General features: G+C 35.3%; 1 protein-coding gene across 4 annotated transcripts in view; it reads right to left on the bottom strand.

Annotated features, from left to right (window-relative positions):
- The window catches only part of LOC123546471 (actin-binding LIM protein 1-like), an 87,525-nt gene that overhangs the window by 33,679 nt on the left and 36,856 nt on the right, over nt 1-16,990 (bottom strand). For all 4 annotated transcript variants that reach the window (XM_053550807.1, XM_053550808.1, XM_053550809.1 and 1 more), the window contains 2 exons: nt 3,049-3,199; nt 567-617 (listed from right to left, as the gene is read on the bottom strand). In XM_053550807.1, coding sequence (XP_053406782.1) covers nt 567-617; nt 3,049-3,199 — 202 coding nt within the window. The remainder of the gene's footprint in view (nt 1-566; nt 618-3,048; nt 3,200-16,990) is intronic.

Here is a 16,990-nt window from a genome sequence, read left to right as displayed (position 1 = left end):
AGGTCAGTCCTACTGAACATTCCAGTTATGTCAGTTATCTCAGGTCAGTCCTACTGAACACTCCTGTCATGTCAGTTATCTCAGGTCAGTCCTACTGAACACTCCAGTTATGTCTGCTATCTCAAGTCAGTCCTTCTGCATACTCTGGTTATGTCAGCTGATTTCAATTATTTCTAGCTTTTAGTTCTTTCCTGAATCATTCAGGATATGGTGATTTTTTTGTCAAATATTTCTCTAAGTCTTGGTGACTTAAAAAAAGACGGAACAAGGCGAAAGAAGACTGCTTCTCTCAACTCAATCAAGGGTGTTTTAGTAATTTGTCTCTGTGTCCTTGTCTGATAACAGTGTAAGAATTTCACTATTACTATAATTGGCTGATATTTTCAAAGATAAAGAATCAAGTTAAACCTGTTTATAGCTAAACCTTGTTAATTGAAATGAAAATAATTTGTTAAAATAAGCAAAAATTGGGATCTACTTTGGAAACTGCTATAAAAAAACTAACCAGATCAACTGAAATTCACAAAAAGGGCTATCAATAATTAACAGAAAGTAAGATATCATACCTTTCTTGTTTTTCAAAAAGCTTGGAGGTTCCTTTGAATAGGAGAAATTTGCTGAAAAATAAAAAACAGCATGCTGTTTAATTGTTTGTCTGTTTTGGGTTTAACACTGTTTTTCAAAGTATTTTAGTTATGTAACGACGGGCAGTTAACATACCCTGTTTTCCTGGATTCTGTAACAGTCTCCACAAGTAACTGCCAACTTCCCCACATTCATCAGAGGTAGAGGACGAATGATTTCAGACACGACGCTCCTACCCGGGGATCGAACTCACGACCCCGCGGTAAGTAGATCTGTGCTCTTCCTATTGAGCTAAGCAGGCAGGTCGCTGTTTTCTTGTAGCATGTAAAATACCTCAGAACTTTAGTGTTCACAGATTGTGAGAGCTATCTTATATTTAATTCCTTTCTCAACTTTGTATTAATCTTAGACTGCACCAGGAGATAAATCCTGAATTTATAGAAACTAACAGGTGAAATAACCTCTAAATTACTTAAAATAGCTTTTCAATTCTTTTTTATCAGAAAATTGACTTTAGTTGGGACACAGAAAGCTTGCCAGCAGGAAATCAAAAGAAGCTTCATGCTTACTTAATAGTAAGTGCCTGCTTTAACAGGAATGGAAAGGAAGCTTGATGCCTGCTTTAACAGGAATAGGAAGGAAGCTTGATGTCTGCTTTAACAGGAATGGAAAGGAAGCTTGATGCCTGCTTTAACAGGAATGGAAAGGAAGCTTGATGCCTGCTTTAACAGGAATAGGAAGGAAGCTTGATGTCTGCTTTAACAGGAATGGAAAGAGGGCTTGATGCCTGCTTTAACAGGAATAGGAAGGAAGCTTGATGTCTGCTTTAACAGGAATGGAAAGGACGTTTGATGCCTGCTTTAACAGGAATGGAAAGAAAGCTTGATGCCTGCTTTAACAGGAATAGGAAGGAAGCTTGATGTCTGCTTTAACAGGAATGGAAAGGAAGCTTGATGCCTGCTTTAGCAGGAATGGGAAAGGACGCATGATGCCTGCTTTAGCAGGAATGGAAAGGAAGCTCGATGCCTGCTTTAACAGGAATGGAAAGGAAGCTCGATGCCTGCTTTAACAGGAATGGGAAGGAAGCCCAATGCCTGCTTTAACAGGAATAGGAAGGAAGCTGGATGCCTGCTTTAACAGGAATGGGAAGGAAGCTCGATGCCTGCTTTAACAGGAATGGGAAGGAAGCTCGATGCCTGCTTTAACAGGAATGGGAAGGAAGCTCGATGCCTGCTTTATCAGGAATGGGAAGGAAGCTAGATGCCTGCTTTAACAGGAATGGGAAGGAAGCTCGATGCCTGCTTTATCAGGAATGGGAAGGAAGCTCAATATTAATTTTTACAGGAATTTGAAGGAAGCTTGACATTTACTTTAACAGAAATGGGATGGAAACTTGAGGCTTACCTTAGAAGGAATGAGAAGGAAGCTTGACACTTGCTTTAGCAGAGTAAGATGGAAGCTTGAAGTTCACTTTAAAATGGATGGGAAGAAAGCTTGATGCTTTTTAACAGAAAAGTACAGGAAGCTAAATGACTGTTTAACAGGAATGGGAAGGAAGCTTGACACATGCTTAACAAGAGCATTGCCTTGCGGGTGCAGAAGCTCATCTGATTTTTTAATCTCTGTATAATAGAAATATTGTCCTACCCTGATTTTCTAAATCCAAAAGGGGCCATAATGCTTGCAAAAAGCAATGTAGAGTTATGGTACTTGCAGTACAGAGTCAGCTTTTAATGGTGAATAACTGCTCCAAGTTTTAAAGCAATAGCTTTGACCATCCAAAAGGGCCCATAATTCTTGCAAAAAGCAGGATGGAGTTATGTTTCTTGCTGTACAGAGTCAGCTTTTGATAGTGAACAAGAGTTGCAAGTTTTAAAGCAAAAGCTTTGGTAGTTTAGGAGAAAAGCTGACCTAAAAACAAAACTTAACCAAGAAATCTGATTTTCTAGGTCCAAAAGGGGGCATAATTCTTGCAAAAAGCAGGATTTAGTTATGTTTCTTGCTGTACAGAGTCAGCTACTGATGGTGAACAAGTGTTGCAAGTTTTAAAGCAATATCTTTGATAGTTTAGGTGAAAAGCTGACCTAAACATAAAACTTAACCAGGCAAGTGATGACAATAACTCATCATTTTTTATCTCAAAATATCAGATGAGCTAAAAAGGAAAAGGAAATAAGCTTGATATTTAATTTAGCAGAATGGGATGGAAGCTTAAGGCTTACTTTAACATGACTGGAAAGAAAGTTTGATGCTTACTTTAACAGAAATGAGAAGGAAGCATGGTGCTTCTTTTAACAGAAATGTGAAGATAGGAAATCCAAGGCTGTTTTATTATGAGGTTGTGGAAGAGTGGTGACCTGAGGGAACCTCAAGATCATAGTCTCATGTTTGAATGTTTATGTGTGTTTGAGTATTTAAAGGTTTTGTTTTGTCTGTAGCCCATTGTAAACATGTAGAACATACCTGGTCTAATGAACTGGTTTACATTGTTCTTGATCTTAGGTTCTGACAATGTGCGCCCTCTACTCATGTAGTTCTGTGAGCCTTTGTTCAGATAACTCTGGTTGTAAAATTTCCCATAATTCACTTCAACCTTCTTCTCATAGGAGGAATCCTGGGTAAAAAAAAGGTTAATATATTGAACAATTTCAACTTCTCATAGGAGGAACCCTGTGAAAAAAAAAGGTTTAATATATTGAACACTTTCAACATTATTGACATTTTATTAAACAGGTATTAATATCAAACCAGTAATGGGACAATTATGAGTTTATTTATGATACAGAAAGCCAGACATAGATTAATTTTGTGTAGTAATTCATACTTTTGTTAAGGAGAAATGTCAGATTCAATTTCAACAATCAGCTGTGTATACTTCAAAACTTAATTCAAAATGGCTAAATGACAGTTATAATACATATTATTTTCTTTTTATTACAGAGCTGCAGACAGTTCTCAATTTCCTCAAGTATTATTCCTATAGCTCATCCAATACTTAAAATATCAAAATTAATGAACAATAATAATTTCTGTAACTTTTTCTATAAGTCGGTGTCTGTTTACTTCATCTTGAAGAAGACTGGTCTATTTTTCTTCAAAACAATTTCTCTTGAAAACTAGAAAATATTACAGAATAAAACAAGTAAAATAGACAATACTATGTCATATTACTTAAGGCATAACACAGTTAAAAACAATATTACGGAATATGCACTCCTTTTAATAATGGACTATACTTGCAGGTATGGAACTTACATCCTCAACTGAACAGTGAAATGGACAATACCATGGAAATGGTATCCTCAACTAAACAGCCTACAATACCAATACCACAGAACTGACTTTCTGAACAGAACCATCATGGAACTGTAGTAACTAAACAGCGAACTGGACAATTCTGAAGCAAACGTCTTTCAAAATGAAAGAGTCAAATGGACAATAAAGAGACGCATGTTTTACCATTACCAGTTAAGTTTACATTGCCTAAAAAGAGTATATGTTACTTTAACTGTAAGGACAGATTGCAGCTTATGTTAATCGTTGAGTCTACTTTCTAACAAAATTTACCATTAAAGTTACATGATGACCTGATGCTATTCAGACCCTAGTTAGGGTCTAACCTGCACCCTCAGTGCACTAAGAGGCAGAAAACCTGATCCACTACAGCAATAGTTCCCTGCTCTACGGCTTTTAAGGAAATAACTCAAGGACATTTTTTTTTACCTACACCTGGGAGTTGTATGAAGATGTTATGAAACGAGGGCTGTCTCAGAATGCAACCTTGCCAATGGTCAGTTTCACGGAGGTGTTCAATATCAACCAATCAGATGTCCAGTGCAAACTTGTCTTTGGTCAGTTTCACGGAGGTGTTCAAAATCAACCAATCAGATGTCCAATGCAAACTTGTCATGGGTCAGTTTCACGGAGGTGGTTCAAAATCAACCAATCAGATGTCCAATGCAAACTTGTCATTGGTCATGCAGTTTCATGGAGGTGTTCAAAATCAACCAATCAGATTTCCCATGCAAACTTGGAAATTGATTCTTTTCTTTCTCATTTACTAAGCAGGAAATACACTAGTAAAGACATAACATATTCTCTGACATCTGTGTACACTGAAATAATTATTTCTGTTTATAAATATTGAAATGATCAATTAGATGTCAGTCATTGCAAGTTGTTCACATCTATCAATATATTATAAGGCCAGATATTTTATCAATTAAAATACATATATAAATTTGTCAGACGGGAATGACAACATCACCATGATTGATTACAAAGGTAAATGAATGCTTTCAAGTACAAGAATATCATTATAATCAGTAAGATATGCTGAGACATTTTCTGTAAAGTAGATTTTGTACTGTTTCCCTGTTGAGCTGTAGTTCATGAACTGATGAGCGTTCATGAACTGTTCACGAACTGTTCATGAACATTCCTGAACCATTCGTGAACAATGTGATGAATGTTCCTCAAAAAGTTTGTGAACTGTTCACGAACCAAAAGTTCATGAATTGTTCATGAAACTATTCCTGAAAAAGTTCACCAACTGTCTGTGAACCTAAAGTTCAAGAATTATTCATGAACTGGTTCTTCAAAAATTTCACCTTTGGTGCATGATTTTAAGTTCACGAATAGTTCAGTAATCAAACAAGTGACTTCATTCAGAAATCCAGTGCAGTATTTGATTTTATTTCAATTATGCTGATGGGTCATGAACCTGAAGTTCATACACTGTTCATGAACTTCAAATTAATGAATTTATCAATCAAGTCTGAAATTCATAAAATCCATAAAACAAGATCCATTTACTTGTAAAAGCTTCTAGTATTTACTGCTGAAGGCTAATACCAGAGTTACTGATAACATACATATGACTAGGAATGTTACTACATGTATTTTGTATTTTATGTTGTCTGCAATTTGTACAAAATTTTGATTAAACATTGGGGATAGCTAACAGAAGTTTCATCATTATTTGGCAATTTAGAAAATGTCACTGGAAAAGAATAATGGTGTACATTGATACTTGGTTGGTGAATTTATTGATGTCTTTCATTTCATACCAGAAATCCTTGAAATTTTCATGAACTTGTTTAAGAATGAATAAAGATTTTTTCATGAATGTCAACATACCTATAGAATTCAAGAAAAATTCTCGAAAAAAAAAAGATGAACATTTTATGAGCAGTTTAAGAATATTAAATTCTTAAAACATTCTTGATGTGTTCTTAAGAAAAAGTCATCTAAGATTCAACAAAAGTACTAAAAATTCAAAAACTTTTTCTAGTTCAGTACCAGTTCTTGAACCCAATTAGAAGTTTCTGAACTGTTCACTCATTAAACATAAAACTTAAGTTTTCCTTTTACAATAAATGAATAAGGTCATGAACTGTTCATGAATGTTCATGAATTAAATTTATGTCACATGATCAGTTTCCATTATTTTGTTGCATGCTGGGAAATTTTTTGCACATGTGATTCAGCAATTTTTTAGAAGTTTGTACAGCAAATGAGAAGGAAATATTTATCATACTACAGTAAGGAATGGTTTAAAAGGAACATGAGTATACTGAATATCAAATAAGTAATTATGGTCTTGTCATAAATTGTTAATTTTAAAAAATATAAAATCCTTTTAAAATGTCACATGTTTTCACGACCCTGAAACAAAGCTAGTATCTAACAAATTGGGAACAAATTGAAATTACTCTTTCGTGTTCAGGGAACAAGAGATGTGGTTACAAAACACAAGGTTAGCATTTGTTGTTTTTTCCGCTTTTTTATATTTTGGAATTTAAAGACCTTTTTCAGTGTCGTATGAGGGCGTAATCATTTTCAAATGCAAAATGGACACAATCGGATTTCCTTGGATTTAATCACAGGTTTAAACAGTGCAAAGTGTTCTCAAGTCACTGACCTGAGAAAGCCTGCTTTTCTCAGACAGGCTTTATCAGGCAGTTGCTATAGTAACGTCACTATTGTCAAAATCACTGTTTCTAATTCAGCTGTGTTCATCAACTTTCCATTTATCTTGTTACCTTCAGTTCATGAACCCCTGGTTCATGAACTATGGTTCATCAACTTGATGAATAGTTGATGCCGCAAAATGTCCCATTTGTAGTTGATGAACAGTTCATGAATAGTTCATGAATTATTCATGATCTGTTCATCAAGTTCGTGAATTTCTGGTTCATCAAATTCATGAACCTATCAATTCATGAACTTTGATGAACACATCCAGTTCATGAATTTGACGAACCAGTCCAGTTCATGAACTTGATGAACCACGCCCAGTTCATGAATTTTTGATGCCGTAAAAAGTCCCATTTGTAGTTCACTAACTTTCATGAACTATTCATGAACTGTTCATGAACAAAGTTCTGGAATAGTTCAAGGATTATTCATGAACTGTTCATGAATTTCTCAACAGGGTTAAAGTAGGAAAACAGTTGCTGCTATTGTCTGATGATATCATGAAAACACATGACACATTCAATTTATATAAGTTTAATATCTTACCACTGAAAAGAACAATATAGAAAGATGCAATACAGAATTTTATTGAAGACATTTCATGTAGTCAGCAAATTATTTTGAAATATATATATAAAGAAGGAGCTGCACTTTCAAAATGCAAAATCATGTCCCCTAGTGTAGGACCAAAGATGGGTTTTTTTTCAGCGTGCCATATTAAGCACGATTTTATGACCTCGTATGACCTTATGCTGCCTGAATAATGTACCAATTGGATTGCTTGGTAAGGTATTCTCGGTATTTTCAGCCATAATGCGAGATTTTGTAAGAGTGGCGCTGATTGGAGGAAAGGCTGAAATGCTCCACTCTGAGTCATGTGTGACGCTGAGTGAAATGACAACGTGTTCGTCATCTATAACCTCTATAAGTACAGCACCATTGGGTTGCATGCGTACCACTTGAACAGGTGTGCGTAACCAAATATTCATCTGCTCATCCGGACATATTTCTGTTTTGTTAAGTTTTCTTGTTAAGTTATTTCTGTTTTGTTAAGTTTCCTTTCCTTTAGAAGTTTTGTTTTTACAAAAAGATTATTTGTTTTATACAGTCATTAACTCTTACCCTGCATTACAGCAACAATTTCTAACCAGTGCAAATCATTACTAACCTGCAACAACATGTCCGATACCGTTAAATTTTAGACTCTAAATTTTAAATTAATCTTTCCAGTAAAAACAGTACTGTACATATTCTGAATGATAGATCTAGACAAATTTGATAATAAGCTGAAGTAGGGTAAGGGTTCATGTTGCTTCCAGCAATTCCAGAAATAAAGTATAGAACGTATTTCAATATTGTTTGCTTACTGTTACCATCTTTTAAGCACCAAAGGCTCAAAGTGAGCTTTTGTGATTTTTTAGTGCCCGTCGTGTGTCCCTCCACAATTTCTAAACACAGTCTTCTTCACAACTACTGTCCTCATTTATACAAAACTTCACAGAGGCCCCTTTCAACATTGCCAAAAGATTTGAAATATAGGTTTCTGCCCATATATAACTTGTGCTTCAGTTACATCACGCCGACCATCTTATTTTAAAGATATTTCTTGTTAGGTTTTAAGCTTAAGATCATGAAGGTCAGGGTCATCTATATATAGGTCAGTTTGTAGGTCTTGCCACAAAATGTTTTATAGTTTGAAGGTGAAGGTCATATGAGGGTCGAGATCATTTGTATATAGGTCAGTTTGTAGGTTTTGTTGCCAGGAATTTGTTGAGTTATTCATCATTAATGTGGGGTTCAACTGCTTTATGCCTGGGGGCAGAAAAACTTGTCTGCCAGTTGGAAGGTTTGATATTTAAATAAAGAGACCTATATAAAACAGCAAAATAATCACATTTTTAGCAATATAAATATGAATGATCAGTTTATATATAATGTAAGTATTTCATATTTATCTAAAACTGTTCAGTTTAACATCTGTATAATTAATTACAAATAAAACAAGAAACATTGTAATCTAACCTATAAAATATGCACAAACACACCTCAAGATAAACAAAACAAAGACTGACTGAATTTTAGACATTGTATGTACGGTATTACAATAATTCTAAAGAACTTCTGCTGCTGCTGATAATGACATGATCTTATGTACGGTAGACAAATTCTCCCCTGATGAAGACAATATGAGGGGTGAATGTAAAAGAGGTCTAAGTGCATATAAATAAAGAAGCTCTCAGACTTCTTTCCCATTCGCCATTTAATTTATTTTAATGATGACAGTGACAATGTTGACTTCACCTTGATAATTATCATAAAATAATGTGCTACTTTAAATCACACCAAGTTAAAAGAACACAAATACACATAGACTACCAGCCCAGAAGGGTTGGAAAAGGAGCGTAATGATCCTGTCCACTTTGATAGCAGTTCAGAAACATTCTGATTGTAAATCTGCCAATCTTCCTGCAATATTCAATAAACTAAATATAAGAGAGAGATGAAGTCATCTTGATCATTTATCTAGACTCTGGTTTAGAGACTACCAAACAGAATTCCATTTTACTACCCTCTAACCCCATAATTTACCGCCTCCTAACCTGATGATAGATTGATATGAGCAGATCATAAACACAAGACAGGTTTGTTACTCTGTATAAAACATTGTTTGGCATGCTACCATATACAAACTGGCAGGAAATTGCCTCCTTATTCTTTCAACAAGCTATAATCACACAGATCTAGATAGCCAATAAAGCCTGGCAAATCAATGATCAATCTGTCAAACTGGGAGGCTGGATAATATATGTTTATGAATTATATAGCAAGTTGATCCATGTGCAGCTCAATAATGAAAACATGCTTCCAATCATAGATCCAGAGAGATGTAGAAGATCAAACTGTAATTGACATGTGCCAGGGACAGTAGAAAGCAGGCACTTTTTATTCCAGAAAGAGGATATTTATAACCAGGGAAGTTGTCAGGGATATGGTAATGTGATGAGTAAGTCAAGGATCCCCCTTGCATCTGAAAATCAGTGTATGGCATACACTCAAGAAATTTAGTGATGCCTGACACCCTTTTTTTCTTATTATTATTATGTTTATATTTAACAAATGGTAATTTTATCTGTTACACGACACATGACTGCAGTTAAATCCTGGATTTCCACTTACACAAAAAAGCTATTTTGTTGAGATAATTAAAAGCGATGTATTGTGTGTAACCAATACTGAATTTTATGGTGATATCCTTTCTGCACCAGGTCCTGTACCTTTAGGCTTCCATAGAATCAACATTTATTACACAAAATTAATTTTGAAACTATTTCTGAAATGTCTAGGTCTGCAGCTCTTAAATACGGAAATATCTAACATCCGAGGCATATACCGACGCTTTTAGACAAAATCAAAAAGGACCTTTTGAACGATTTGACGAAGTTCCAAACCGTCCACGTGCATACACAGAGTGACCCCTGTGCCTGACCCCTGACTATCGACCAATGCAAAAGCGACTTTTATTTTCAAATTTAGCCTTTACTTCCTGTAAAAGCTGAAGGTTGTCTGACGTCACTTTCTGTGTTGTCAAAAACATACCTATGCCTGTCCAGATTGTATAAAAATGTTTCCATTGTCCTAAGGATATAGCCTAAGATTATGCTATCAGTGTAGGTATTTCTCCCTGTAGTGGTTCCCACCCTTCAAGAATGTGCCTGCCTTTCCAATGATCCTTTCCAGAGAAGCTGTTAGTAAGTTCAAGTTATCTCATGTTCTCAAGATACTTAGTTATCATTATTAATAGCATAAGAATGGTGTGTGGCTGTACATGGTAATTTTTATTTTGTTATCAGGCAAACTGGCTCTTCCCATGGCAAAATTACTTCTTGAATTTCACAAAAATTCCAACTGATATTGTTTATTCCTTTGTGGAAATCAACAGAAAAAGAAACGAGAAGATGTTTTTGTAAAAAATTGCATATCTTCCCCTAAGCATAGTAGTAATAGGCAAAAAGTCAACAGGGGACAGGAGCAATATGGATCATCTACTCAGCATGTCCAATCATCCTATGAAGTTTCAACATTCTGGGTCTAGTTGCAAATTATTGATTGGAAAGACTTTTCCATGTTCAGGCCCCTGTGACCTTAACCTTTGCCTAAGTGATCCCAAAATCAATTGGGGTGATCTACTCTGTAAGTCCTATCAGCCTACGATGTTTGTAGGTTTTGGGTCAAATCGTTCTGAACTTACTGATCGGAAACAGTTTTCCATGTTCTGGCCCTTGTGACCTTGACCTCTGAACAAGTGACCCAAAAATCAATAGGGGTCATCTATTCTGCATGTCCAATCATCCTATGAAGTTTCAACATTCTGGGTAAAGTGGTTCTCCAGATATTGATCGGATATGATTTTCCATGTTCTGGCCCCTGTGACCTTGACCTTAGACAGAGTGACTCCAAAATCAATAGGGGTCATCTACTCCACATGTCCAATCATCCTATGAAGTTTAAACATTCTTGGTCAAGTAGTTCTAAAGTTATTTATCAGAAATGGTTTTCCATGTTCAGGCCCCTGTGACCTTGACCTTTAATAGAGTGACCCTAAAATCAATACTGGTCATCTAGCGTCCTATGAAGTTTCAACATTCTGGGCAAAGTAGTTCTAAAGTTACTGATTGGAAATGATTTCCATGTTCAGGCCCCTGTGACCTTGACCTTTGATGGAGTGACCCCGAAGACAACAGCCGTCGTCTACTCCATAAGCCCTACCACCCTATGAAGTTTGAAGGTTCTAGGTCAAATGGTTCTCCAGTTATTGATCTGAAATGAAGTGTGACAAACAGACGGACGTACAGGTCCAAAAACAATATGTCTTGACCAGTGTGTTCAGTAAGACAAAGTTTGAAGGTAACAAAAAAAGTGGTCATTGACTTTTTTCAATAAAAGAAACATCTTAATTCTCTTAAGTATGAATGACTTGAGTATGCGGACTTCCTGGAGCAATATATGAGATCCCCGGCCGTTTCCCATACATTTAATGCATTTGATCATTTGAAAGAGCATTTTTTCTCAACCCTTTGTGGCCTAAAGTGATCCCCGTTATATTGTATTGTAAGTATGCTGACATCAAAGATCAGCGAATCTTTCATAAAGAAGTATTATTAGTCTATTACACAACATGGGACATTCCTGCCTTGTGCATCATGACCTAGATAACACATTACTCACAAGATAATTACTAACAGTACTATCAATTCTCAACAGGGCTATAATGATAGTGAAAATATATGTAATTCTATTTGTCATATCCTGGATAGGTTCCAGTCTCCAGTCATAGTGGGTAAATTGGCTACTGCTGTGTCAGAATCTTTACACAAATTCTAATTCTCAGAAAAATGTCTGTGACTACTGAAAATGATGTTGTTATCTAAATAGCAAAGGGTTAAAATGTTGTTGTTTTTTGTGCAAAGAATGCTTTCTTCTTATGAAACTTTCATTCCTGGCTTAGTATACTAAAAGCTTCCAATTTTCTGTTAATTATATGAGCCACGCCATGAGAAAACCAACATAGTGGGTTTGCGACCATCATGGATCCAGACCAGCCTGCGCATCCGCGCAGTCTGGTCAGGATCCATGCTGTTCGCTTTCAAAGCCTATTGCAATTAGAGAAACTGTTAACGAACAGCATGGATCCTGACCAGACTGCGTGGATGCGCAGGCTGGTCTGGATCCATGCTGGTCGCAAAGCCACTGTGTTGGTTTTCACATGACGCGGCTCAAACCTACTATACGGTTATTCACTCCTGATTCAACTACATGCTGGCCTCAAAACAGGCCAAGGTAATGTTCACCTTCTCCTACAATAATGAAGTCTGACAGAAAGGTTAACATACCTGACCAGGTGTTACATCAACATGATAATTTAATTAGCTTCATTTATAACATCAAACAACTTTTTAACAAATCATTCAATCATTCTATCTTCAAATTAGTCCATAACATTAACATAATTCAAAGAACCAACATCTGTGTCAAGAAGATGCAAAGGAACTTTCTTTTTCCAAAAAGACAGCTTTTCTATTTGTCCTGGGAATAATTTTATTATTTTATTCATATATACTATAGGAGAGATCATGTTTGTTACTATAGGAGAGATCATGTTTGTATACAAATCTGTTCTTAGAACTGATAAGACATTGATTGGGTGGGCAGACGCTGAACGTCCATGTTTTTTGTAAAAAGTGATGTTTTTCTAATAGCCTAAACATTCTTAAAACACAAATTATATCAATAATTTTTTGATCAATGGAAAGGTTATAAAACCAGCAATTTATTAATTACTTTTAATTATTATTTCGGAATAAAATGGATTAATTATGAACGCTTAACTTACAGCGTTTTTCTAAAAGTTTTGAACATTACTACGCCGCTATTAAAATTATATGTCATTTAAAATGGTTATTCATTTTAAAAAGATATTTGAATACAAAAATATGAAAATTGTAAGTAGATCTATTTCAAAAAAACTTTTTAAATTTCAAAAATCCATAAAATGAGCGAAAAAGTCATTAAAAATTAAGAATTCCGATCCCATACACAAACAAAGTAAAAACACTGTTTTGCCCACCACCAGATAAACAGATGTTTATGTGTGACATCACAACGATCTTTCTAACATTGTTATTCTATTTTTGTATGTTTCCATGTTCTCAGATTTCTATCATCAGGTTCATAGATATGAGGGCCCTGAAGGTCCTGTATTGCTCACCTGACCTAGTTCTTACCCCAGATAACCTACTAGTATTTAATGTGGTCAAGATTTCATAGAGACAAACATTTTATCACGTTTTATGTTAATTAGGAATATCATTAACCAAGTTTTTCAATGTTTTGACCTAGAGAAAAAGTTTTTTTGACCTCAGGTACCCTACTTTTTAACTTGACCTAGATTTCATACAAACAAACATTCTGTCAAATATTTCTGAAGAAAAAGTTGGAAAAAGTTTATAGAGAAAAACATTTTTACATAGACTTATGACAATTAGGCTGAAAATGTAACCTCTTAGAGTGTTAACAAGGTCTTTCCATGATTTGACCAAGTGATCTAGTTTCTGACCCCACGTGACACCTCAGATTCCATGAATACAAACATTCTGACAAAGTTTTAAGAACATTAAACAGAAAAGGTGGCCTCTTAGAATGTTTAAGAAGTATTTCTATGATTTGATCTAGTGACCTAGTTTTTTGACCTCAGGCAATCCAGTTTTGGATTTGTCCTAAACTTCATAGGGACAAACATTCTGACAGACTTTAAGAATATCAAACAGAAAATGTGGCCTCTAGAGCGTTAACAATGTTTATTTAGGATTTGACTCAGTGACCTAATTTTTTGACCTCAGAAAACCCAGTTTTCAAATTATCTTATATTTCATAGAGACAAGTATTCTGACAAAGTTTCAAAAAGATAAGGCAGAAAATGTTGCCTCAAGAACCTTAACAATGTTTTCCGATTAACTGACCTAGTGAAATAGTTCTTGTCATAGATGTTATTGATGGTAATATCCTGACCAAGTTTCATTATGATTGGGCTAAAATTGTGACCTCTAGAGTGTTAATAGTCAAACTTGATGATACGCAATGGCGACGGACACAAGGTCATCACAACAGCTCATCTTGAGCACTTCGAGCTCAGCCAAGCTAAAAATTGCTTTGATATATTATAGGTATACTAAATGAAAGTAAAGTGTATGTTAAATGGAAGTTATCTGTGCATACATGAATGACAGTCTACAAAGCCGTCATCTGTTCCAGCCTCTGCTAAGAAGTTCGTAAGACAGATATTGGCAAGACATATGCAATCTAACTTAAAAAAAAACAAACTTCCTATACAGATACACCAACTCTCAATACACCAGATAAATTTGTCTACTTCACGTCACTTTAAGAAACAACATTATTTTGGATCACAACAAATTCAAAAGGCTACATGATCAGAAACTTTTCACACAAACTGAAAATTGCCTAATTATTTAGAGAAAAAAACATAAATCATAAAACATGATGTTTGTATCAAGATGAATGAAATCTTGTCTGCCCGCTAGATGTAAACAGTTTTGCATCCTTGTCACACATCCAGACCAACCTTGCCAAATGAACTTAGAATGAACTGAAACCAAATATCCCTTCAGTATCAATAAACTGTCCAACATAAATAACTGGAGTAAACAACCAATCTGGTAATTATAAAGATATTCTTCTTCATGGTCATGGATTTTTGAGAAGATTCTAATCCGAAGACTGTGAGCTTCAAGTGCTAGCTCCACAGATATTTTTCAGCATATTCTGTCCTTTCTGAATTCAAACAATGCAGTTTAGTACTAAATAGAATTCAAACCCGTAATGGACTCTATACCCACAACTATCCACTAACAATATTGATGATGTTCATGCCAAAAGATTTCGACAATTTTACCGACTGACCCACATTCTTGTCTGTCCCAATCTTACCGATAATCATAAGACATTTTCACCTATTGTTCCACAGATTTGACTGTCTCCACCTAACAGGTCTTTGACAATTTTAACTCTTGTTCCACAAACCTGACTGCCTCAACTTCACAAATATTAGACATTTTACCTCTTGTTCCACAAACTTGACTGCCTCAATTTCACATTAGACATTTTACCTCTTTTTCCACAAACCTGACTGCCTCAATCTCACAGATATTAGACATTTTAACTATTGTTCCACAAACCTGACTGCCTCAATTTCACAGATATTAGACATTTTAACTCTTGTTCCACAAACCTGACTGCCTCAATTTCACAGATATTAGACATTTTAACTATTGTTCCACAAACCTGACTGCCTCAATTTCACAGATATTAGACATTTTACCTATTGTTCCACAAACCTGACTGCCTCAATTTCACAGATATTAGACATTTTACCTCTTGTTCCACAAACTTGACTGCCTCAATTTCACATTAGACATTTTACCTCTTGTTCCACAAACTTGACTGCCTCAATTTCACATTAGACATTTTACCTCTTGTTCCACAAACCTGACTGCCTCAATTTCACAGATATTAGACATTTTAACTATTGTTCCACAAACCTGACTGCCTCAATTTCACAGATATTAGACATTTTAACTATTGTTCCACAAACCTGACTGCCTCAATTTCACAGATATTAGACATTTTAACTATTGTTCCACAAACCTGACTGCCTCAATTTCACAGATATTAGACATTTTACCTCTTGTTCTACAAACTTGACTGCCTCAATTTCACATTAGACATTTTACCTCTTGTTCCACAAACCTGACTGCCTCAATTTCACAGATATTAGACATTTTAACTATTGTTCCACAAACCTGACTGCCTCAATTTCACAGATATTAGACATTTTAACTATTGTTCCAAAGACTCGACAGTCTCCACCCAACAGGTTTTTGACATGATTGTCTAACGTGACTGTCTCAATCTTACAGATATCAGACATTTTTCTACCAAGTAATCCAAAGGCATGAACTTACCCGCGGGAATCAACCTCAACCTACATTCTTACTTACAAATCATTGGACACATGTCAAAGTTTTGTGTTTAACCCTTGCCCTGCTAAATTTCTATAATGAACTTGTCCATCTTTCAGTTTGGACTGTACCATTAACTGTTAAAAGGGGTGCATACCAGAAAGATACTGACTCAATCAAACAGCATAGATCATGATCAGACTGCACAGATGTGCAGGCTGATCATAATCTACACTGGTCACAAAGGAAGAATAAATCGTGTCCTGCATGATAATGGTTATTTCAATTTGGCAAGTAAAGATTTCTATGACTATTAAAAAACGTAACTATTCTAGATAGCTTTCTCATAAAGCAGCAGAAATATGCAACCTTCAGATAACAGAAGAGTCCATTCATTCATAACAGAACAATGAACAATGATGCAATTAAAGACAAGAATAAATAACTCCCAGACCAGACACTGCAAAAGCCACAAAGTCTCATCATAAAAGACATTTTTTCCCCAGAATTCGACCATAAAACCTGCCATGAAGTAAGGAATAGCTGGTCTGTGTAACCTTCACCGGCCCATCTATTACATTATGGTGATTAACTAAAGAGTTGCATCTTAATGGAGTCATAATCACCCTGCATCTGTTGGAAATTATTTCTGACAAATCCATTGATGAATATACTTCAAAACAGGAATGTAATGTATCAGTAAGTGCTTCAAGGCAGCAGTGAACTGCCTTCATGTTTGAACAACTTTATAGCATTTAATATAACTCATCTTCCTCTTATTTCTTTTCAAGAATTTAGTAAAAATGTTTCATGCAAGTTTATCAACATAATTATCAGGAATAAATGAGGAAAGTAAACAAAGCTTAACATTTTGTGAAATAGAATGCCTA

This window comes from Mercenaria mercenaria, chromosome 9 (genome assembly GCF_021730395.1).
Source record: "Mercenaria mercenaria strain notata chromosome 9, MADL_Memer_1, whole genome shotgun sequence".
Lineage (NCBI taxonomy): Eukaryota > Metazoa > Mollusca > Bivalvia > Venerida > Veneridae > Mercenaria > Mercenaria mercenaria.
This window is presented reverse-complemented; position numbering and strand designations above follow the sequence as displayed.